The 23,397-nt window shown below is 46.2% G+C and overlaps 1 protein-coding gene across 1 annotated transcript in view; it reads left to right on the forward strand.

Moving 5' to 3' along the window:
* The first annotated feature begins 1,740 nt into the window (after window positions 1-1,740).
* Window positions 1,741-23,397, forward strand: part of LOC119373836 (uncharacterized) — a 31,066-nt gene continuing 9,409 nt past the window's right edge. Inside the window, exons 1-4 of the mRNA XM_049411187.1 lie at window positions 1,741-1,844; window positions 2,819-2,964; window positions 4,618-4,750; window positions 9,419-9,654. Of these exons, the coding sequence (XP_049267144.1) occupies window positions 1,741-1,844; window positions 2,819-2,964; window positions 4,618-4,750; window positions 9,419-9,654 (619 nt within the window). The remainder of the gene's footprint in view (window positions 1,845-2,818; window positions 2,965-4,617; window positions 4,751-9,418; window positions 9,655-23,397) is intronic.

The following is a 23,397-nucleotide window of genomic DNA, read 5'->3' on the forward strand; positions in this document are numbered from 1 at the left end:
AGCGTCGACCGTCGATCAACTGACAAGCGGTGAAGCGCGTCGGCATTTAAACATGTGCCGTCGAATATTCCAGCGTTATCGCTGGCTGTCGTGCAAATTCTAGAATAATATCGAGTGTGCGCGTCTTGAGCGCAATCTTAGCAAAACAATCTACAATGATCGCGAAGTTTCTCGAAAAATGAGGCGCGCTTCGCGCTGAGCGTTGCTGACAGTCGTTGTGGCCGAATACCGACTACAGCAAAAGTGATGAAGAAACGCACGTGGCAGTACCATCCTTTTGTATGGGCTTAAGTTATTCGCATCGACGGGCTGTATTTACATTTCTTGGCCGCTGGGATATGAAGAAAAGTCTGCGACGTTTATAGCTCTTCATCGCTTTTTATTCAACTATAGAAAACGAGCACATCAGTTGGAGTAGTTAAATTAAAGTGAATACATGCGGAGACCTGAAGTGCCGTTTCGACCCGCGAAACCTACAAGATTAAACTTCTACCCATCTTCGCAGGCATGTTAATTTGTGCAGTGATTTGTACGCTGTGTTTATCGATCGTTCTTCGAGAGAACCCCGTATAACCTGTTTGGCACGACAGCCACGTTCGTTGCAGCCTACACTCATGTGTCCGCCGTATTTCGACGTGATAGCATGCTCACGCTCAATACCAGCGGCAGCGTACGGGCACACTTATACGCGCTCGGACGTGGTAACACACATCAGGAGGGATAGTGCGTGTCTGCAGTCACATATACAGAAAACCGGTCAAGTCAGTTCACATTCGCCGGGGGTGTTCGGATAGCTCTTGAAGGGTCGACAAGCTTTTTTTTCTATCTTCGTGCGACATAGCTATCATTCCCGTCTAGCAGCACAAGATAACTTCGCTATGAGCTAGTGCAAGGTAATGTTAATCGCAATACGCAGCCTGGTTTAGATGTGATAATGCTGGTTAACTGTTGAATAATAATTGCTCAGCTCTCGTTTTCTGCCGGTTTACAGGCGGGGACCCTTTGTTAAATCACGCCTGACAGAATTCCCGGCTCACTCGAGAATAAATTGTTGCTCGAGACCTCACATTTCGTGACTAACATCTTTTACGAATCTATTTCACGCTCTTACATTTGCACGAAGAGCTACAGCGTTTCCTGGGGGATAATGATGTTCTGTAGCTGAACTTGATGTCACGAGTTTTACTCACGGTGACAGCGGCAATATAAATGCAATAAAAATTGTGTGGAGATAGTTTGGTGCGTGCCAAGAAAGCAGCCCGAGGAGGTTCGAAGCATGCGCAGATGGCTGCAAGGGCGTCAACAATAGCCCACGTTTCGGTTATATCTGCTATAGTTCGGTTCCAGGGCAATACACCCCTTAATATACTTAGATTTTTGTTTTTGCTGAAAAGCGACCTGGTTGCTAAAAAAAGAAAACTGCGGCGAGTTATGCCAGAGACCATGTATATATAGGGCGTAGTCGTGAAGGGTTTCCTGACAAGTAACCACCGAGTTCAGGCCCGTAGCCAGGGGGTCCAACCCCCCACTCCCCCACCCCGCGAAATTTTGGTGAGACATGGTGTTTTACCGAAAATAAATAATGAAAATGGATGTTTTTCTCAAATCGCCAAGGCCTACAGGAAGTGGGCCACTACCCCCCCCCCCCCCCCAACAAAAAAAATGCCTGGCTACGGGCCTGACCGAGTTAGTGATGTCTTCTGACGTAAACAGGAATTCACTGCTATCGACGCCTCAATGATGTCCTCCTCTCCCCGTCACTTTGCCGCAGGCGTGTGTCGAGCACAGTTGAAGGACGGATGCAAGATCGAGACACTCCGGTCTTGCGGCGACGACTTCGTGCCGTACGGGCGGAAAACAGAGGTGCTGTCTTCGGGCGAAGCATTTGTATATAGATGTGGGTTAGTATTGGCAGCTTTCTGTACAAAGTATAAGGAGTATCGCCAAGAGACAAAGGAGCGTTTATGGTAGGACTCGCGGCCCCCAGATACAAACTGAAGCAAGGTGTGCGACCGGACTTAATCGTATTTCATGATGCATAGACAGTGCGGAAGGATCACAAAAAAACAAGGAACTGACGAGGGCTGGCGCTGACTTCTAACTATCCTCTTCCAGCGCGCTCCTAAATAGACTGTTGAGAACGACAAGTTAACGTTGAAACGTTTCTGCTCAAATAATCGTGGGGAAGCCAGTACTTAAGCTTTAAGAAACCGTTTTTTTTTTGTAGTTCGTCTATCGGCTTGGCAAGTTTTCCAAAATAATGCTAGTTTCGTATCCGAACTCAGGAAGTATTATGCGAATGCAACAGTTATTCATTTGAGCTGCCATTTATTTCACTTATCTTTACTCAGTGGCTGATGTTCTTGCTGCAGATGGTAATTCTAGTTATATGTGGGCTAATATGAATCCTTCTATGTAACGCCTGTTCTAAGGTTATTCTTAGTAATATTTCCCTGACAGTGAGCGACGTTATGTCACTGTGATCGATTATTTACAGCCCAAAAACAACGAAACTTTTCCAAATCGCAGGTGGAAGTAAAAAAAGTGGCATAGCTTTCCTACGATTTGTGCCAAACATGAATAAACTTGCTTAAGAGTTGTATACTTAGAGATAATAAAATAATAGTATTGATTGTACGTTCTATTGACGCTAACGTTACGATAAGAGGTTTTTTTTACTAGCGAGATTTGAAAATGGAGATTTTTTCATATCTCCCTAGCATTGACTCAGCAAAATTCAGTATTTGGACGGCGTTAATTGGTTAATTAATAGTCAGTGTCTTATTGATTTCGATGTCAAGCCTTATTACACTTACAGGAAGCTGCAGGAGCAGCTGACGTGCAGTAAGAAATTCATCAACACCTGCGTGGACGGTTTGACGAAGGTCGCTGCTACGCTGGCTGTCGATGCTTTTGAGGAAGATGTGGAAAGCATCTGCAGCGTGGGCTCGGAGAGGCACGAGGGTACGTCGCGAAATACATTCGATACGCAACGGTACAGATACAGAGGAAGCTCTCCTCGCTAAGGACTGGTTATGTCGCCGTAGGTAACACATGTCGCACTGAGTTTCGCGATGCGATTGTTTGGAGGCATTACTATAATCAAGCATATCTCGTAAGCATGGCGTTCCGTCATGTGGTAGAAACTTGGGGAAGGTGCTGAGACGAGGCTGCTTGCATTTTTGTCAGTCCTCGTCAATCGGTTTAACCGGTGCCTAGCACAACGCCCTCTTACACGTCATTATTAAATTATCAAATTGTTGTAAGCGCGTTCGAATCCACTGCGGCAATTCTAACGAACAACTATAGAAAGGCTGCAATTTCGACTAGTTTGATTTGACCATTCATTAAAACAAGACAACATCGTACGCATTCCTCAAGTCTTAAATGGACACTAAAGAGCAAAACGATTTTTCTCGCATTAGTAAAGTAGTCTTCCACGATACCAAAAAACACCACGCTTGCTGCGAGAGGACGCTTAATAAGCGAGAAAAAGCGCGAAAAGAAAATACAGTTGGCGACGCCACCTTGGAATTCCCGCACCATTTGCCGTGACGTCACATATTTTTGACGGCGCCTGCTTGGGTCTACGTAGTTGCTAATCGGTTAAATCGAAGTACATTGTCCTCTGAGGGGGCCAGAGACTTGACATAACGAGTTTGTGAAAATTTCGTCGAGCCAGTGGCGCCAAAATACGTTAAATGCTATTTGAAATCTTTTACGTCACGAATTACAAAGTTCGGCGCGAAATTTAAAAATGAAACTTTGAACTTGGTTTTCTCCTCTAATAATAAACCTATGGTGGTGAAATAAACTACACAATAGTTCTCCGAGCACACTTTATCAATCTAAACTAATTCATTGTTTCTCTTTAGTGTCCCTTTAAATCTCGACCCAGGAACGCGAGTTTTCGTTTGGTTCAATGTTTGATTGGGGCATAAAAAATACATGCTTTCCCCGCGAGATAAGGCAGAAAGAGGGTTTAAATATCCTGGCTAGGCCTTTACCACGACGGAGAAAGAGAGATAGCGGATTTGCGAGTTACAAATATGACTCCCGAAAGTATAACTAAAATATAACGAGCGTGGCAGAATCGTACCATAGCACCAGGCGTCAAAACATGTGAACTGCGCAATGAACAGGTGGTTAAAATCTGCCCTCCATTACAATGTGTGCAGCTGCGAAGGTGAGCATGGCACCTCACGGACGCGTATGGGTGCTTCGCCAATTTGCAAAGGAAAGAATTATGGCGTAGTGGGCACTTCGTAACTGCACTTGCAGTAGGCATTCTAGGATAATCTGAAACGGCCAATGTTACCTGCACAAATGGTCCTTTTCTTGCGGCATTGTCGAAGGCGATGCGCACGGGGCCCAATCACGCTCTCGCGTTCTACTCTTGAAGGCGAAGCTCAAGCGTCATGCAAGTATTTTACAGCAGCAGTCAATCTTTGCCAATAATACTGGCGAATCGGACGGGAACTATGTGCTTTGTGACGGCTGTAATTTTGCGCCTCCACTTCTATATAACACTGGCGCATATAGAATGGTAATGAATCAAAGCGTGGATCGGTATTCTCTTGCTTTGTAAGGGAACGCGTGATTTCTTGTGTCACGCAGCATACGTGGAAGCCGTTGGCTGCATGAACTCCGTAGGTAAAAAGCTCAACTCCTGCTGGAGGACATTCCGAGGAATCGTGCAGAAGGCTATAGTCAAGGCACCCATCAAGGATGTTCTCCCGTACACATGCTGGTGAGTGTATAACGCTCTCGTTTTCATTGCTTTGATGCTGGCGTCTTTTTTTACTGCTGCTTCTATCGCTTTGACGTTGTAGTTCCTTAAGTCACTGACTTTCTTCTTGTTGATGAGCTTGGTCAGATAAGCGAATTCCTTTCAAGACCTTCAGATAGTCTCCTTCAACTGTTGCCGTTTCTTTATTAAGTCATTTGTTGGTTGGTAGAGCTTGCCGAGTTCATGTCTTGGCGCTTTACCTAGTTCCCATTTAGAGAAAGAGATGGACCTGGGTTGGCCACGTAATGCGTAGAACAGACAACCTATGGACAGGAACAGGAACAGAATGGTTACTAAGGGAATGGGAAACGCAGTCGAGGCGGGCAGAGTTAGATGGCGTCGCGATATTAAGAATTTCGCAAGGATAATATGGAATCAGCTCGCACAGGATAAGATAAACTGAAGGTTACTGAGGAAGACATTTATCCTGCAGTGGACTAAAACAGGCTGAGAATGATGATGATGGTAGAGTGCATTTCACGTTCTGGAGGCGCTGGCTTAGTGGACAGGGCACCGTAGAATACATGATTGGCAGGCATCCGAACCATTGCACTGAAGGAGGTTGAAGCCAGTGTTGGTATTACAACAAGATTGACCGGCATAAGTAACCAGATCGCCTACTTTAGAGAAACATTGGTCATCATTTGGCTAACACCAGGCAACTTTAGCATTCTTAAAAGCTGTTGGGGTAGTTCGTAAGTGAAGACGTCGAAAAAGCACCACATTTTAAACACGTTAACACACACAACAGGTCATTCACAGTGCCTGTCTGTGTTCTATGTTGTGAGTGGAGGGGCCTTGCTTCAAAATGCGCTGGTACACGCAACATTCGCTTGTGCTAACGAGTGCTGGCATTAGGCAATATAATATGGTAGTTGAAGTCACCTGACATAATGAATCGCTCTGTCATACGGCGATGCCTTTCGGCATCGGCCTTTATACTTTGTCAGAAATCGGACGCTCGCTCCGCTAGAGAATCCAGGTGCATCAGGCGAAGGAAGAGGCAGTGAAGGCCACTGTCCCCACCCCGCCTCTTCAAAAGAAAAATAATAAAGGTAAAACCAACCGTAGGATGATACTCGACGCTAGTGCGATTACGTTTGTAGCTATGCAGCTGCACAGCATGTTTTCACATGAGAAATGCTTCGTGGCTTAAACGTTCAATAGTTGATGCTGATTGGCGGGAATTAGTGGCGCAAAGTTCAGATGTAGTCAAAACCTGCACTGACTTATAATGTGCTCATAGCGTCGACGAATGAATTACGATGACGGGATGCGATATGGATGTAAAGTGGCATGAAATCAAACGATATATGGAAGCGCAAAAGTGAAACGTTCATGGAAGCCAATCGGGCTCCGTTTCTGCCTTCTTTCTGCAAACGCATCGCCATCTACCGTCGCCGCCTCCGTATATTTAGCTCGCCGGTGGGAGCGCTGAGAATTGCTCTTTTCGTGGTACTAAAAGTACCACGAAGGCAGTACTCGAAGTAAGTTCGCACAAAAAAAAAAGATTTAGATATGAAGCTGCACTTTTTTGTGGACAGCAATCGGGATAATTACAAATTACATTGAAATAATTGCAGTACTTATAGTGAGCACGCACCTGGGAGTGCAGTTATGGTCTAGTGACTCGTGCAGTAGCGAAACTCTTGAATAGGCGTTCCTTTCCTATTGGAGTACTTGCAATTGCTAGCGTTGTATTGACCACTACACATGGTCGCTCATGTGAACTCATCTGCAGTGTAATTCTGTCCTGTACCGAACCCCAGGCATCATCTTACTCTCGAGCATCCGATGGAGCACCCATTTAAAAGTGGTTTGTTAATTACACTGTTCGAGTAGTCTGATCGTCAATTTTAAGCATCAGAGTTCTAAAATAGCACCGCATACAACGATTCTAACGTTCCTACTAACAAAAGTGTTTGATCCATACAAATGTGAGACTTTCAATAGCGCTGCGTCTACTATTCTGTTTGGCTTCATGAGCAGCATATGACATGCCGCATCCATTCGACGCAAAGCACGTAAAAACAAGCAGATACAGCTGTCACAAGAGGTCGTACTTCGCGTTGTTCACCTTTTAATCATGAGTTCATCAATCAACTTTCTTATTGTCATTACTGTTATGCTCGAATGAATGTCGAGTTTCGGTGATATCAAGTCTGTAATAATCACCCCGGCTGTCACTAAAGTCATCGGAGTAAAGACCTCCTCGCCATGTTGCTGCATCATCCACAGCAAAATTAAAAAAAAACGATTAAGGTAGCTTCGCACCAGGGTGCCAAGCCTGAAGGAAGTGCGGAGCTGGGCAGCCATCTTTGCTTCTCTGCGGTTTTCTCTTTCTTTCCTCCTTTCTATTTCTCTTCTTCCATTCTTTTCTGTCTTTTTTCTCTCGCCTTTTCTCTTTATTTCAATTTTTCTTAATGTTATTTTTTCTCTTTCTTTCTCTTTCTGTCTCTCGCTTGCTTCCTCTTTTTTGCTTTTTTCGTACGTGGTTTTGCCTGCGTTACGCCCAGAGATGACAGCATACGACAGCATACGGCAGCCCGAGCCCCTAAAGTGCTCCGCATTTAAAAAAAAAACGAAAAAAAAAGACGTACAGGATAAGTGCAACTATGCCGAATAGTAAAGCATATAAGCTTTTTTTTTGTTGAAGTTTGTAGACAGATTTGAGACGTACAGTGCGTGTGGTGTTAACAGTTAGAGCTATAAAATTCGTCCACAAAGACCGTAGCACCGAGAAAGTTCACGTTGCAGTAGGCAACGACAATAGGAAGACTCCCTGGTAAGATATGAACTAACCAGAATATAATGTATCGAAGTGAATACGGCATATAAATTAGATGGAGATAGAAGTGCAAAACACAGTGATCGCAATGTGGATTATTAGTGAAATGCAGAGCGCTGATGCGCGTACCCACAGTGGCTTTTATCAGACAAGAAGAAAGACCATAAAATCAAGCACAGCCCCGCAGTTCAATTGCCTTATGTGCAAATGACATTAAATGTGGCGTTGGCATTCACGCAGTGCTGGAGCAGAAATACGTTCGTGTCATCAATTCAGCTGTAAAAAATATAAAAATATAACTAACACGTGCCTCCCCATTTGCAGACACGAAAAATTCGTGAACGCGGGGTGTCGCAGAAACCCAGTGACAGCTCGCGTTCACGAATTTCTCATGTCTTCAAGCCTCCATCGTCCCTACTGCTTCTGCATTTTTAACAGCGAAGCTCTCGAAGCTGGAGGTAAAACGTATGATTGGCGAAAACTATCATCATTATAAACGGATATGTACCACAAAAATTGGGTAACTCCAACTGCTCACCACTGGTCCACTAAACATGAATTGCAACACTAAGCCCAATAAATGGCTGCGAAGCGACGGCGGCGACCCGAAGACCCCGAGTACGTACAACGAGAGAATACTGAGGAACGGGAAAGGCAACGGCGGCTGCGAGAAGACCCCGAAGCGATGGAAGCCCTACGTCAACGACGACGTGCCCGTAATCTATGAGACGTGCGAACGCTCGGTTTCAGCGCGAGTTTCTCTCTCTAGAGCTTGGACAGCCCTGCCGTGTCTGTGACTGGTTTAACTCGAACCTCCCTACGCTGCAAATCAGCGTGGAAACAGCCTAGCATCACCCAACGAAAGCCTGGCAACAGCCTAGAAACAACCTAGCATCACCGAGCTAAAGCCTACAACAACAACCTAGAAGCAACCGTGTTATTCTTCATAATCGTCCAGTTTTGTGTTTGAAGCCTCCGCGGCATCGTGCAAGCGTTTTAGATTCGCACTCAAAGACGTGACACATACAAGCTATTATCTATTACACTAATCCGTAGTATGCTTAATTATAGTACTTATGCTATATTGATCTGCGTAGGCTGCACATTATTAGTTAAGAGTTATCACGGTAGGCTAAGGGGCAACAAAGGGTATACATTTCCAGGATATTTCACAAAAGTGCACATCAAACGCTCTTGCTTTATTCTTGAACAATATCCGACTGCTCTTTGAGTGGGCTGCTTCTATCTCTATGGTTGTATTGAGGAAGAATTATTGGCAGGATACAAAATTAAAAATTGTTAATGCTTTCAAGGTTTCCCACTTGACTGAATACGCATTACTACTAGTTTAAAAATAGGAACAGATAAGAAAACAAAGGACGTGAAGTAAAATATGTGCATTCATTTTTCAGACTAGCTCATAAATTTCAGCCCCTTGAGAAGTCTCTGGCGCGTTTTCGTATGAGCATGCAATGGTTGAATGCGGCGAAATCTTGTTTCAAAATTAGTTGGGAAAGGATGGAAGGTGTAATGTTACTAAAGTCGCACAAGGCACGGGCTTTGAGCCTTCTGCCTCCATCGAACGACGACCGTCACGGTCGGGATCGAATCCGCGTCTTTCGGGTCAGCAGCCGAGCACCGTAGCCACAGGGCCACCGCAGCGGCTTGACTACATTATGCTTATTTAAAGCTTTATAAGGGCTTACCTTCTCACTCCCACACCCCCTAATGAAATGAAAAGGAACACTCGTCCATATCAGTTGAATTACGGTGAAGCGTCGCAATTTAATCTGCTTTTCCTTCAGTAACTTCAGTAACTTCTCTCCCATTTCTACGTGCAGCTCATACCATGATTTGGTGGGCTGCACCGACCAGTCGCTGACGCCATGCGAAAGCACCGGCGGAAAGGAATTCGCTCTCGACCTGCTCCAACGAGTTTTCGGAGACGCCGTCAACCTGGTGTGCAACAAGTACAAGAAAGGATCGGAAGCCTGCAAGGCGCTTCCGAAGCTGCCCTCTCTGGGTGCCAAGGATCGCAAGGTCGACAACTATGTCGAGCTGTTGGTCGAAGCTGCCGGCACGATCGGCCACAAGTAGTAGTCGCCGGAGCGAAGGTTCCATGGCTGTGGTCACTGGCGTAGCCAAGGGGGCGGGGGAGAGGGGTGTTGGGGGCTCCAAGCACTCCCCCACCTCCCTGAAATTTTCCGATTTTGCATTGTATATAAACACACGCATATACAAATGCAGCACAAACACGCATAAAGTACGTTTGAACACCCCCCCCCCCCACCAATCAGTCAAGAACTTTTTTTCATCGGTCCTGAGGACTTTAATCCCCTCCGCCCTGCCAAAAAGGCTTCTGGCTGAGGTTGTACATTTCCTATTTACATAGCGGATATTTTTACAAACGCAGAAACGCAGAACTTGTACATTGTACAGCTGTATATTGTGTGAGCTCAAATACGAATAAAAAATTACCTCAGTTCTACCCAGTCTGAAATCTGCAGGAAGAGCGGAGTTGCCACATTCCCGTGTTTCCCTTGTGATTTTCTGTCATGATTTGTGGTTTTCTGTGGGCGGTGGTGAATACGTTATTTGTAAACTAGAGATGCGCCGAGAACGGCATGGTGGCACATTTATTGCACCGTTGCCGCCAACCACCACCGCTGTCCAGTCACAACCCCTACAGCACAATGACCACAACGTCTACATTGAAGCGCTGGAGCCGCCCTTCCTCTTGTCATTGGGCGGCTACGTCAGTCATCGCATTGACTGAAAGATCAATTTCGACACGGAAACGCCGTAAGATTAATATGAATTGGCTTATATATTGTCGCCCCAACGTCGAAAGCACCACCCAGCGATTGTCCACGTTGTACGACTCAAGCCGTACTTCACGCGTTAGTTAGACTGTGCCTCGGCCTTATCACTTTTTAGGGGCGTAGCTCCTCTTAGTCTAACCTTGTCCCATGTCAGGCGTAACCGGCAGTGGCAGTATCTCCCGAACAGTATAATAGATGGCGCTGTCTCATAGAAGTACATACAACTGCAGTTCAGGGACGTTATTCTAGATGGCGCTGTACACAATCTGTGTCATCACCATTTCTCGTCTCATTTCTTAGATGGCGTTGGTCCAATAGAATTGTGTGCAATATGGCGCTTGTGTAAATGGACACTAGATGGCGCTAGAAGTGCCGCTGCTCTCCGATTGGCTGCTGCGCGGGCTGCGCGGGGATGCGCGGGGAGCGAGCGCCTCCCTCATTCTCCTGAGGCGCTGCGCCGTGCTCCCGACCGGGCTGCAGAAATGAGGCGCTTTTTCCTCTTCAAACCACTACCACCACCATTCTCCTGGATCGTCGCCGTACGTGTCAGATCGTTGGTGGAGCATGGACGATGCGCAGCGGCGGGCGCTCGCTTGGCGGCATCCAGGCGGATCCCAAAAAGGTGCGCGCCAAGGACGCCGCTGCGAAACGGGCTCAACGAGAAGCGGATCCCGAGACCATGATTGCTTCGGGAGCTTCGCCAAGCTCTTCATCATTCACCCGTGGATATGCTGTAATTTCTTTTACTAAGTCTGAGCGAGAGCGCGCGCTGTCCCAAACGGACTTCTTCGTTTGTTTTTGCTGGATGCGGGCTGGTGCTCGCCGCAGTTCATGACCAGGTGGCATTATTCCCCCCCCCCCCCCTGAAAAAAAAGCATCGCCCCCGTGCTCGTCCTAGTGGACAATATCGTGTCATAAACGCATTTCTGCATGTGACATGAATTTGTGCGTGAAAATCATGATTAAACCGCTGCTCATTGTGTATTCCTTCGAATGCTTCGCGATTTAGTCGATTTCAGGCACGTAAGGATGGGTGCACTTGCCCACTTATATGTGTACGTGCAAGCTATTGGGCGACGTCCGGTCATTCAAGAAATAAAGAAGACATTCCAAGTCTTCCATTAGATTTCACAAGTGCGACGGTTCTCTTGTGTGAGCTACTACCTGCTCACAAGTTCTGCGTGTCATTGGCCTCCTTTATTATTTTTAAGCGCGAAGCTGTGGGATAGTCATACTGCATATTAAATGTCGAATGAAGCGGCGCTGCGCCTGCGTGGCAGGATTCCCCACGCCAAGATTTATTTTTCTTGACTTTTCCTGCCCTACTGGGGTGGCACGTTTACAGGCCTTAGTTAAAAGGTCTGAACCGATTGGCCGCGGAGATCCTTTATTTCGACGCAGCCTGCGGGTAGAAGCGGCGACAATGGTGTCAAAACTTTGTGGCGTCGGTTTCGTGCTTCTCGGTGTGCTGCTGATTGGTAAGCCTTTTGTTTTTCATGAAAGCCACTTTAATATAACGCTCTGCATGATATGCTAGTTTAAGACACCGGAAGAAAAAAAGGATAAATAAAAAGTTTGGGGCTTAGCCAGAAGTCTACTGTTGAAGCGCCAGGAAGCACCAAACATGCCGTTACGTGTACTCGTGCGAGCAACCTCAGAAAAGAAGAGACGCGACCCTTACTAATTACCCCGACACTTTCATTTCACCAGCGCTACTCATCGCAAAGTATTCTGCATGGCCGAAGGACTGTTCTGTTCTGTTTTAACTGGCTTGCTGTGGAGAGGCTGAAGTTTATATTACCTCAGCTACTCTATTTCTATAAGCTAAACAGCAAAAAAAAAAGAAGATGAATGGTTAACCAAAATAAAAAAGTCATAGTTCCGCCGCAATGGGGAAGCAATGAATGCGATAACAAAAAATTGGAATGTAACGGGAAGAACGTAACGCAGCTTGAAATTGCCAGCGCGTCGCTCAAGCCCAAATGACGCACGAAAAGAACGCATGCAGGACGAGCGCGAACTATCATGCGTCACAGCTCGACACTTGAAGCGCACTGCTCAAACATAAAGCAGGACGCACGAAACGAACGAACACGTATACACAGGACTAACGTGAACTAACAACAGTCACAGCTGTTACTTACTTCTCTTTGAACAGCGCGCTCCTTTCGCAAACGCGGCCGCTGAAGCGAGCGAAGTGACCTTCGTACGCTCTGTAACTTCAGCGCGGACATCGCGGCTAAAGCACAAGACATATTAACACCCCCCCCCCCCCCCCCCATTCCTCGAAATAAGCGCGCGCAGGCGACCAGGCCCTGTAGGGCGGAGAGAGTCGGCGTAGCAGGAGCAGGGCGCCGGCCTTTGAAGCGCGTCCCGCGTGCACTTCGCACCATCTCGCTGGTGACCAAGAAAGCATGCTGAAGTAAATGGTGTATACAAATAGCTCGCCGTTAGCAGCCCGAAAGACGCATTTCTCGTGGCCTAGCCGTTTAACGCCGCGCGCTGCGTAGCGAGAGGTTGCCCATTCGATTCCTCGCTTCGGAAAACATTTTTGTGAATTATTTTCCTTTGTTGCTTTTATATACAGGGTGTCCCAGCTATCACGCAGCACGATTTAAGAAAAGAGGAACGGCGTTACGCGAATCAAACCTACAGCATATTGTTCCTAGTACACTAGAGTAGCCACTGCTATTTTTTCGTTAATGAGGTTTATTAATTAGTCATAATTATATTTCTAACTCAACAAAAACTCGCCTAATTGTCAAAATGTCAAAGAGGCGTATGTAGGCATGTTCAAATGGCATCTGACTGCGCTACTTTCAACAACGTGTTAATTGCGCGCTCATTTTTTCCGCCTGATCAAGAAAGCCCCCGAAATATGAAAAGTGACACGTGACTAGAGTGTTGCGCGCGTCGGGAACCAGCGCCCTCAAACAGGCTCCCTATGAGGCAGACAGTATCAACGAAAAAATGCAGAAAAAAAAAGCGTATCGCCCTACACTCTAAGCCAAAATCGAGTATTTTGGGAGTGTTTCTGCCACACAACAACAATCGTCATCCACCTCGCGTGCTTTCCTCGCGTTATCACCGCGGTCGCGGCACTTCCCGGTCACGAACGGCACGCGCGTTATCAGCGCGACATAGCATTCTTGACAGGAAAGTGACGAGAGCTAGGTTTTCAAGAAAGGAAACGCGAGCAAGCCAGATGACGATTATTGTTGTGTGGCAGAAATACTCCCCAAATACTCGATTTTGGCTTAGAGTGTATCTGCCACTCCCCGGCCTAGAAACGCACCGCTTGGTTTTACAGAGTCAGGCCGTAATCGGAACACCTGCCACGTTATCAATGAGAACAGTCGGCCGTGAGATATGGATGATCGCGGCGTACTATCGAACGGATTGAATTCCAGCGAAATTGCACGCATATCGCTGGCGCCCGACCTGTACTCTTGCCAAAATGCGGAACGCTGTCTTTCGCAACAGGCAACAGGGAAAGCGGTTGTTTGCAGTAAGCTTATTTGAGGGCGCTGGTTTCCTTTGCGGGTGGGAGCGTAGTCACGTCTTATTTTCCATATTTAGCGGGCTTTCTTTATCAGCCGGAAAAAATGAGCGCGCAATTAGCACGTTGTTGAAAGTAGCGCAGTTAGATGCCATTTGAACATGCCTACATACGCCTCATTGACATTTTGACAATTAGGCGAGTACTTGTCGAGTTAGAAATATAATTATGACTAATTAATTAAACCTCATTAACGAAAAAAATAGCAGTGGCTACTCTAGTGTACTAGGAACAATATGCTGTAGGTTTGATGCGCGTAACGCCGTTCCTCTTTTTTTAAATCGTGCTGCGTGATAGCTCGGACACCCTGTATATTATATTATATATATATATATATATATATACGGGCCCTTGGTGCGTCGACGGTCGGCGACGGCGACCGCGAAAACCAGCCGAGAGTGTCCATATAATTGCTATCGCAATAAAATTGAGCAAGTGAATACACAATACAAACATATAGCACCCTAAAACGAGGTAAGATTACATGGTAATGTAAATGCAGTTTCCTTGTAGAAGTTCCCATTACAATAGAGCGTCCACGCGCACACATTTCTTGTTCTGTCCACAGTATATGGAACAACACATCATTTCGTATATGGGCCTCGTGCACTGCTGTTTCAAATCGGACATGCAACGCCACTGCGGCGGCTGCTGGCAAAATGTCCCTGTTCCATCCGCACAGCCGCGCTTTGCCGCAGCAGGTTGGCCATGGCCCCTAGCAGCGCGATCGTGTGTACGCGGCGAAAAAATTCGACTACTATCTGCTCTTGCGAGTTCGCATGTTGAAGGTGCAATTTCATCATGTGCCATGGAAGTCGTACGAGGCTGATCGGCGAAAACTTTAGAACGCAGCCGTTCGGGCGGCCGATAAGCAAACGCGTCCTGCCTTCGCACGGTTTCTTTCGCTTTCTGTCCGGGCCACTGGCGTAATCAGGGCCACTGGCGTAAACCTCCTACCCCTCTCCCCCACCCCGAATAGTTTTTTTTTAATTTCACGTGTGTATACACGCGCACATACAAAGGAACGGACGAATACATGAAGTTGAACCCCTACAGAAAAAAGTCACAGTTTCGCCGTAAGGGCGAAGCAATGAATGCGATAGCAAGGAAATAATGCTATACGAAGTGAGGCTCGCCAATGGATACTCTCAGTTTGAACAGCGCTTCTGTTGCAAAGGTGGCCGAAGCAGCGAAGGAAACTAGCGTGCTTCAAGTGTCGAGCTGTGACACTTGATAGTTCGCGCTCATCTTCTGTTTGTTCGTTTAGCGGCGTCCCTGAGCTCGAGTGACATTCGTACGCGCCGTAACATGAGCGCGGACATCACGGTGAAAGCGTGAAACATTCCTCTACCCCGCGCCACGAGAAAACCGCGCGAGCAGACAGCGGGAGGGCAAGCTTCTCCCATGCGCAAATATAAGAAGAAGCGAGCGAGCTCGCCGACGACTTTTAAATGCGCCCGTCGGGCTCCTAGCGCCACCTCGCTGGTAATGAAGGCACGCTTATTATCGCCTTCTGTCTCTGAGTCCGTCCAGCGCTAAATGGTGTGTATATAACGCTCGCCATTAGCTATGTGGAGGATCTGCGTTTCGTGGCGTAGTGGATAGCGCCGCTCGCTGCGGAGCAAGAAGTCCCTGGTTCGATTCCGCGCTTCGGAAGCATTTTTCTGAGTTATTTTTCTTTGGGGCCTTTATATATATATACATACTTATACATATACGGTGCATGACGGCGGCGACGGCGACGGCGACGGCAAAATCCAGCCGAGACTGTCCATATAATTGCTATCGCAATAAAACAAAATTTCTGGCTACGCCACTGCTCCAGCTAATATTGACACATTGTTGGTTCTCTTGTTCATTTTATCATTGTTAGCCCGAACGGAGGTTTTGTGGCAACCATAGCGAGGCAGAGTAGTCCTCTGCAGTGCCCACTTTGTCGGCTGTGCACGATTGCCGGGCTGAGGCTCAGGATCGGCTTTATGATCGAAGGTCGTAGACGAAAAACACAGTTGCACATGTTGAAAAATATAATTTAGCAAAGTGTTCGACGTACGAACCGCGCTAGCTTAGAAAACTAAGAGACGGGCATTTCATGCGGTCTCTTTCTTTTTATCGTTGCTAATACGTCATTTCAACTATCCCAGGTTTCTGCTAATGCGCGCCGGTCCTAGGACAAGCGAAGTGTGAGGCTGCCGATAAAAAGTATTTTCCATCGCATGCCAAGAAAGAAAGTTTGCTCGCTTCTACACGCACGTCGTACTCTATGCCATTAATTTGTGCGCCGCATTTTCCGAATACTTCTGATGGACCGACGGCACTGTGCAGTTCTTATCTCACGCAGTAAACGTGAAAAGCGGTTACAAATTGCCACGTTTAAGCGAACTACTTCGTTTGAAGTATTCCTGAACGTTTTCCATTTGTCCGTAGGAGCAAAAAATTACACCATCTCCCGCTAAAGGCAACTATGTGTGGATGCCAAGCAGTGGGAAGATGGTTCGCTTGAGCGGCAGATGGTGTGATTTATTTTAGGAGCTGGCTCGCCAGGTTCTTAAGCTGGGGCGAAGTACCGCACCGTAAGCTGCATCCATCCATTCAAAGCGTCGTGGAACGCGAAGAGGAACGCTACGCGCGTCGTGTCTTCTCTCTAGCCTAGCCGTTAATTCTAACAAGGCGAGCGGGGAACGCGGTCGACAGGCGCGCGAGAGCGGGGGAGCGTAGGAGAGGAGAGAGAGGGGGAGGGGACGCGCATGCGCTGACGCTCATCGCAACGTTGCGCAGGAGAGAATGAGGCGCCTGAGAAGGGGGGGGGGGAGCGTAGGAGGGCGCTCATCGCGGCGTTGCACAGGAGAGAATGAGAGGCGCGATGAGAGGGAGCGTAGAAGAGTGGAGGAGAGAGAGTAGGAGCATGCGCAGTGGAGCGCGGACGCCACCGCCGGACACAGCCCCGAGCAAAAGCTGCTTCGCATCTAAAAGCGAGCGGAGCCCGTTTCGCTTGGCCACTTCCACGCATCGACGGTCACCGCACACAACTTCGAGTTACGTGCCGGGAGGGGAACAGGGACAAAATGCGCTAAGTGGCCGCATTGGCGCTGTGCACTCGGAGAGCGGTGGCGCCATCAAGTGAGCGCACGATGCCAATAGCAACACATAGCTGTTCATCACGAGCGCTTATCTAGTCCGGTGTCCACTAAGAAGTCTTTTAGAAAGATGTTCGCCTTTTCCAGAAGATGCATCTGAGGCCACGGTCCATGTAATGTGTGTAATGTGAGGGGGCCTGTCTAAACTTGCTAGTTTCTTTTTTAATTTTTCTCTTTCATTTGCGTACTTTAAGCGCTCCAAAAGAATATGCCCAACATCTTCATCTTCGTGACCACAGTAGCCTTCCGGTGAGCTGGATCGGTGTATCTTGTGCAGGAAGCTGTTTGCATATGCTAATTCCAGTCAACGTCTGTGGAGTAACGTCTCTATGTGTCGTGGACTTTTAGAGGTAAACCATTTTAAATGACAGACTTCATCACTCATTCATAAGACATTTGTAAATCGTGAACTAGCTTCAGAATGACTGTGCACCGAAAGAACACGGACGACAAAGAAGACACACTCAGCGCCATTCCGCCCATTACACACCCAGTACAATTTCAGAAGTTACGAATTACCAACGTGCCCGGAATGGTGCTCTCGTGAACTAGACCAGTAATCTGGGCGCACATCAATGTCTCCACATTTTTTTTTGTTTTTGCCTGTGTGAAACGAGGCATTCCAAAAGAAAAGCTGCCCTTGAACAACTTGAAAAGTGCCCTGGTGCTCACTAAGTGTAGGAGTCTTTCGTACTCCATCCACTAAGCACACTATGGACGAGAGCTGCTCCCTTAAGAGAGTTACACATGTTATATATATATATATATATATATATATATATATATATATATATATATATATATATATATATATATATATATATATATATATATACACATAAAGAAGAAATTCACTAACCACTAAATGTTTTATGCGAGCTATAAAGTGCGTGAAAGAACAGTATATGTAACAATATTTACCTGCTTTTCTTTTCTTTCACAACAAATATTTGAGACAATTTTTCGTATAATTACTACTGTAATACGAGGGCTAGAAGTTATTTCGCATTTATGTCGGGTTTTTTTTCTCTCCATGTACACCTATTAACCTCCACTCCCCTCCCCCTCTCACTAAAAAAAATGTAAATTGTACTTCGCCCAGTGACATCACTGTGTTCGTATCTCATACTCGGTGAATCAATAAGTACTTTGTGCTAGATTTGTGGTATACAGGGCGTTCCAGCTTTTAAAGAAAGAGGAATGGCCTTACGCGAAGCAAACCCAGTGCATATCGCTCCCAATACACTGGAGTACCTGCTACTAATTTTTTCGTTAATGAGGCTAAATTAATTAGTCATTATATTTGTAACTAACGAAGTACTCACCTAATTCTCAAATCAAAATGTCAATGAGGCATGTGTACGCACGTTGAAATGACATCTAACTACACTATTTTCAAGAACGTATTCATTGAGTACTCATTTTTTCCGGCTCATAAAGGGAACCCGCAAATTATGAAAAATAGCGCGTGACTACGTTCCCACCCGCAAAAGAAAGCAGCGCCCTTAAATAAGCTTACTGCAAGTAATCGCTTTGCCTTTTGTCGGTTGCCAGAGACAGCGTTATGCACTTTGGCAAGGGTACAGCACGAGTACCAACAACATGCGTCTCAATTTTCTGCTCGTTTGTATGCCACTATCATTATCCGTATCTGACGGCCGACTGTTTTCATTGATAACACGGCCGGAGCACTGTTCAGATTATGGCTGGCGCAAGACCAAAGCGACGCGTTTCTTCGGTCGGGGAGTGGTAGATAGGGCGAACCAAACATTTTACTTGACTAACCATCTCACAATAAGGCTAATTGATGGCGCTGCTTCCTGATGCGCACTGCAGTCTGGTCACGTGTCGCTTTTAACATTTCGCGGGCTTTCTTCATCAACCGGAACAAATGAGCACCCAATTAAGTACGTTGTTACAAATAGCGCCGCTAGATGTCATTGTAACTTGTCTGCACATGTCCCATTGCCATTTTGATAATTAGGTGATTACTTGTAAAGTTGCAGTTATAATTTTGACTAATTAATTCAGCCTCATTAATGAAATAAAAACTTGTGGCTATTCCAGTGCACTGGGAACGTTATGCCATAGGCTTGCTTTCGCGTAACGCCGTTCCTCTATTTTTAAATTGTGTTGCGTGATATTTGGGACACCCTGTAGATCGTGAATAGCGCTGCGCTAGAGACAGATATTGCACGCGAGTACGCTAATCATAAGCATAACGAAAACACGCACATTCCGGCTTTTCACAATTCTATACTATAGCATTTCCTTAGGTGCTTTACATAGATTCCAAATGTGCACAGGATTTACATTTTAACACGAAAGTGTTTTATGCTGGGGTCTACCAAGACTTCAGTGACGTATTTCCGTCACGGAAATGATGTCGAAAAAATTTACACGATCAGATCGGCAAAGAAAAAAAGTTCCGTCGAACCGAGAACTGCTCGGTCCACAGCAACAGATGCCGGGCACGCTATCCACTGCGCCACGGTCACAGACACTAGAGGCTTTACAAACGCACCTTTTGTATCTACCACTCTCCCGGTCGGCGGGCTGGTGTTTCCCTCTGGGAGCCGTAAAGTAAAGTAATTCGTCATTACTCTGGCCTCCGCGATTAGCACCTGCAACGCGTTACGCGTCCGTCAGATTCGGCACGTTTTCAATAGAAGTTCAATTTTGTCAATGCCTTAACAATGCCTTAATGCAGTAAAATACGCTTGAAACAAGTAAATACATGCGTTTACTGGCTTTTTACTAACTTTTTTTTCCAAGAGTGTAGGCAATGGGAAAATCAATCATTTGCAGTCGGTAGTGGCATGGAGAAAATTATTTGTGCTAAAATGTCCTATCACGGCCCGCTCACCATGCATAAACGTGCTGCATATCAATATTCAGCGAAGGCGCGAGAACAACCTCTCAAGCTTTTCTTTTTTATCTGTCATGGAACATGGAAACACACAGTAGGAATACCATATGCACCAGCTTCTTTTATATTTGTTGGGGGGCAGCCGTTTAGGGTCGTGTGGGGCGTTTCTGTGCACAAACGGACTACCACGATAGCTTCCGGCAGGTTCTCATTACATGCTCGCTGCTATTTTTTACTCTCTAAGAGCTGTGACGAAACAGTCCTTGGGATAGCAGCGCCACATGTGGCAACTGGGGTCAAGGTTACGTACACTTGCTCTAAACGAGACAGCCAGAATAAGAAAACGCGGTGTATAAAAAAACCATAAATAAGGAGCGTCTTCAGAAGTCATCTGCATTCTACGCCCCATAGAGTTTCATACAATAACCTAGAGAGGAAACTGGCGCTGCGATCGTTCAACCACCATGGGAATGATGGGAAGTACAGGCTTCAGGTTGAATTGTGTTAGCTAGCGAACTGTCTACAGATCTTTTTCTACAGGTTCACTTTCGTTCTCTGCGAGGCGTGGGAAGTGGGGTGCCTTGCAGAATACTGGCGCAGTCCCTTTGTTGTTCAAAAAAGGCTGAAGACCGCTAGGTCTCTTGGTTTGCTGCGACTTTGCAGCTTTGCAGGTTATATTTGACAGTTTTAGCGAAGCGTCATGCATTCACCGCTGCGCATAGATGTAGCGTCCCATGCGAGGGCAGGAAATTGCATAGAGTTCACGTTTTTTTGATAAGCGCTACTTGTCAAAACTCTTTAAAATCGACTGCAAAACGACTGCAAAGCTAAGCAGAAGCACCGTCACGCTCCTCTAACTTGACTTCACAACAAAACGAGAGATACGTTGGGGGCAGACCACTTGGACAGACGCATCTGGCATCGCAGCAGGTGATATGTTAAGTGTTTCTCACTCAACACAGTGCTGTTATTTCCATAAATAGATAATGCTTACTTTCGAGGGAAAAACAAGCGTGTTTGTGTTAAGTGTTGTAAAAATATAATTCATTATATCGCGATGCCAAATATCGGAGACAACTGTAGAGCAATGGTGGTTGAATGTGTCGAGGTTTCACTTCTATCTCGCGGTCACGCAGACTTTTTGCAATAAGTTTTACGTAGAAATGTTTTAAGCGCGTTTTCATTAGAAATAACTTCATATCACTTTGTTTTACACTCGGCAAAACACGCGTCGCGAATCTCAAGAACGAAAGCCATTCAAAGCAGATCCGAAGCCTGTACTTCCCATCATTCCCATGGTGGTTGAAGCGCCGCTGATGGAGCCCGCGTAGACAGTAGCGCCAGATTCCCCTTGAGGTATTGTAGTAAAGAACTATATGGGCGACGCCTATGGTCATGTGCATGGATCCCTACGCACCACCTATATCCGTTTATGCAGTTATCAAAACCTGCTGTGGCATTCTTGCTACGACTCGGTCACGCGGAACACGCTAATCGTAGCGCGTGGGCGCGGATCAGTCAGAGTGCGAAACACTTATATCTGACATCCAACCAGTATTGACAGGAGAAGTAAAGAAAGCCCTAAATGCAATGCAAAGAGGCAAAGCCGCTGGTGAGGATCAGATAACATCAGACCTGTTGAAAGACGGTGGAGAGGTTATGTTAGAAAAACTGGCCACCCTGTATACGAAGTGTCTCTCGACGGGGAGGATACCAGAATGTTGGAAGAATGCCAACATCATCTTGAACCATAAGAAAGGGGACGTCAAGGACCTGAAAAATTACAGGCCCATCAGCTTACTGTCCGTTGTCTACAATCTATTTACAAAAGTAATTGCTAACAAAATTAATAAGGCATTAGAGTTCAATCAACGAAAGAACCATTCAGGATTTCCTACAGGCTTCTCAAGAATAGACCATATTCATAGTATCAATCAGGTGATAGAGAAATGCGCGGAACGCAACCAACCCCTACACATAGCCTTCATAGATTACGAGAAGGCATTTGATTCGGTGGAGACATCGGCAGTCATGCAGGCACTGCGGAATCAGGGCATCGACGAAGCCTATACAAACATAATGGAAGAAATCTACAGCGGATCCACAGCCACTACAGTCCTCCATAAAGAAAGCGACAGAATCCCAATAAAGAAGGGCGTACGGCAGGGAGTCACGATCTCTCCAATGCTATTCACCGCGTTTTTACAGGAGGTTTTCAGGGCCCTATATTGCGAAGAATTAGGAATAAGAGTTAATGGAGAGTATCTCAGTAACCTGCGATTCGCTGATGACATTGCATTGATGAGTAACGCGGGAGACGAATTACAGCTCATTATTACTGAACTGGATACGGAAAGTAGAAGAGCAGGTCTTCACATTAATATGCATAAAACTAAAGTAATGTGAAACAATCTTGGCAGAGAACAGCGCTTTGCGATAGGTGGCGAGACACTGGAAGTTGTAAAGGAGTACGTCTATTTAGGACAAGTAGTAACCGTGGAGCCGAACCATGAGAGTGAAATAACTAGAAGAATAAAGATGGGATGAGGCTCATTCGGCAAGCTTTACCAAATCATGAATGGTAGTCTGCCACTATCCCTCAAAAGGAAAGTATATAACAGCTGCATCTTACCGGCACTTACCAATGGAGCAGAAACCTGGAGACTTACAAAGAGGGTTCAACTTAAATTGAGGACGACGCAGCGAGCGATGGAAAGGAAAATGATAGGTGTAACCGTAAGAGAGAGGAAGAGAGCAGAGTGGGTGAGGGAACAAACGGGGGTTAAGGATATCACAGTTGAAATCAAGAAGAAGAAATGGATATGGGCCAGGCACGTGGCACGTCGGCAGGATAGCCGGTGGTCATCAAAGGTAACTGACTGGATTCCAAGGGATGGCAAACGCGTGAGGGGGAGACAGAAAATTAGGTGGGTAGATGAGATTAAGAAGTTTGTAGGTATAACGTGGCAGCAGAAAGCACAAGACCGGGTTGATTGGCGGAACATGGGAGAGCCCTTTGCCCTGCAGTGGGCGTAGACAGGCTGATGATGATGATGATGATACCGAAACCAGCTGCCACGTCGGCTCGTATTTACGAGGGCTTCGTGGTTTACAGTAGCATACTCTATATATTTGTGTGCATTTTTACTGCGAATCAATTAAAATCAAGCACAACCGCTTGAAAAGGCTAGACGGCGGTTACATAAAATTTTTCTCGAAATACCTAACGCTGTATACCAATAAAAATATATTGTAAAGATATAGGGAATGTAGGGCAAGCATGCTCGCCAGTTTTCCGTGCGTGTTAATTAGGGAATGAATAGGTGACGTGAGGGGCGTGGGATTCAATAAAACTTGCTAAGCCGCCTGGTTCTCAAGAGCTTAACTAGTGGATTATAAATAAATCTTGAAATGCTTGCTTGTGAGGTTGGTA

Source organism: Rhipicephalus sanguineus, chromosome 11 (genome assembly GCF_013339695.2).
Source record: "Rhipicephalus sanguineus isolate Rsan-2018 chromosome 11, BIME_Rsan_1.4, whole genome shotgun sequence".
Lineage (NCBI taxonomy): Eukaryota > Metazoa > Arthropoda > Arachnida > Ixodida > Ixodidae > Rhipicephalus > Rhipicephalus sanguineus.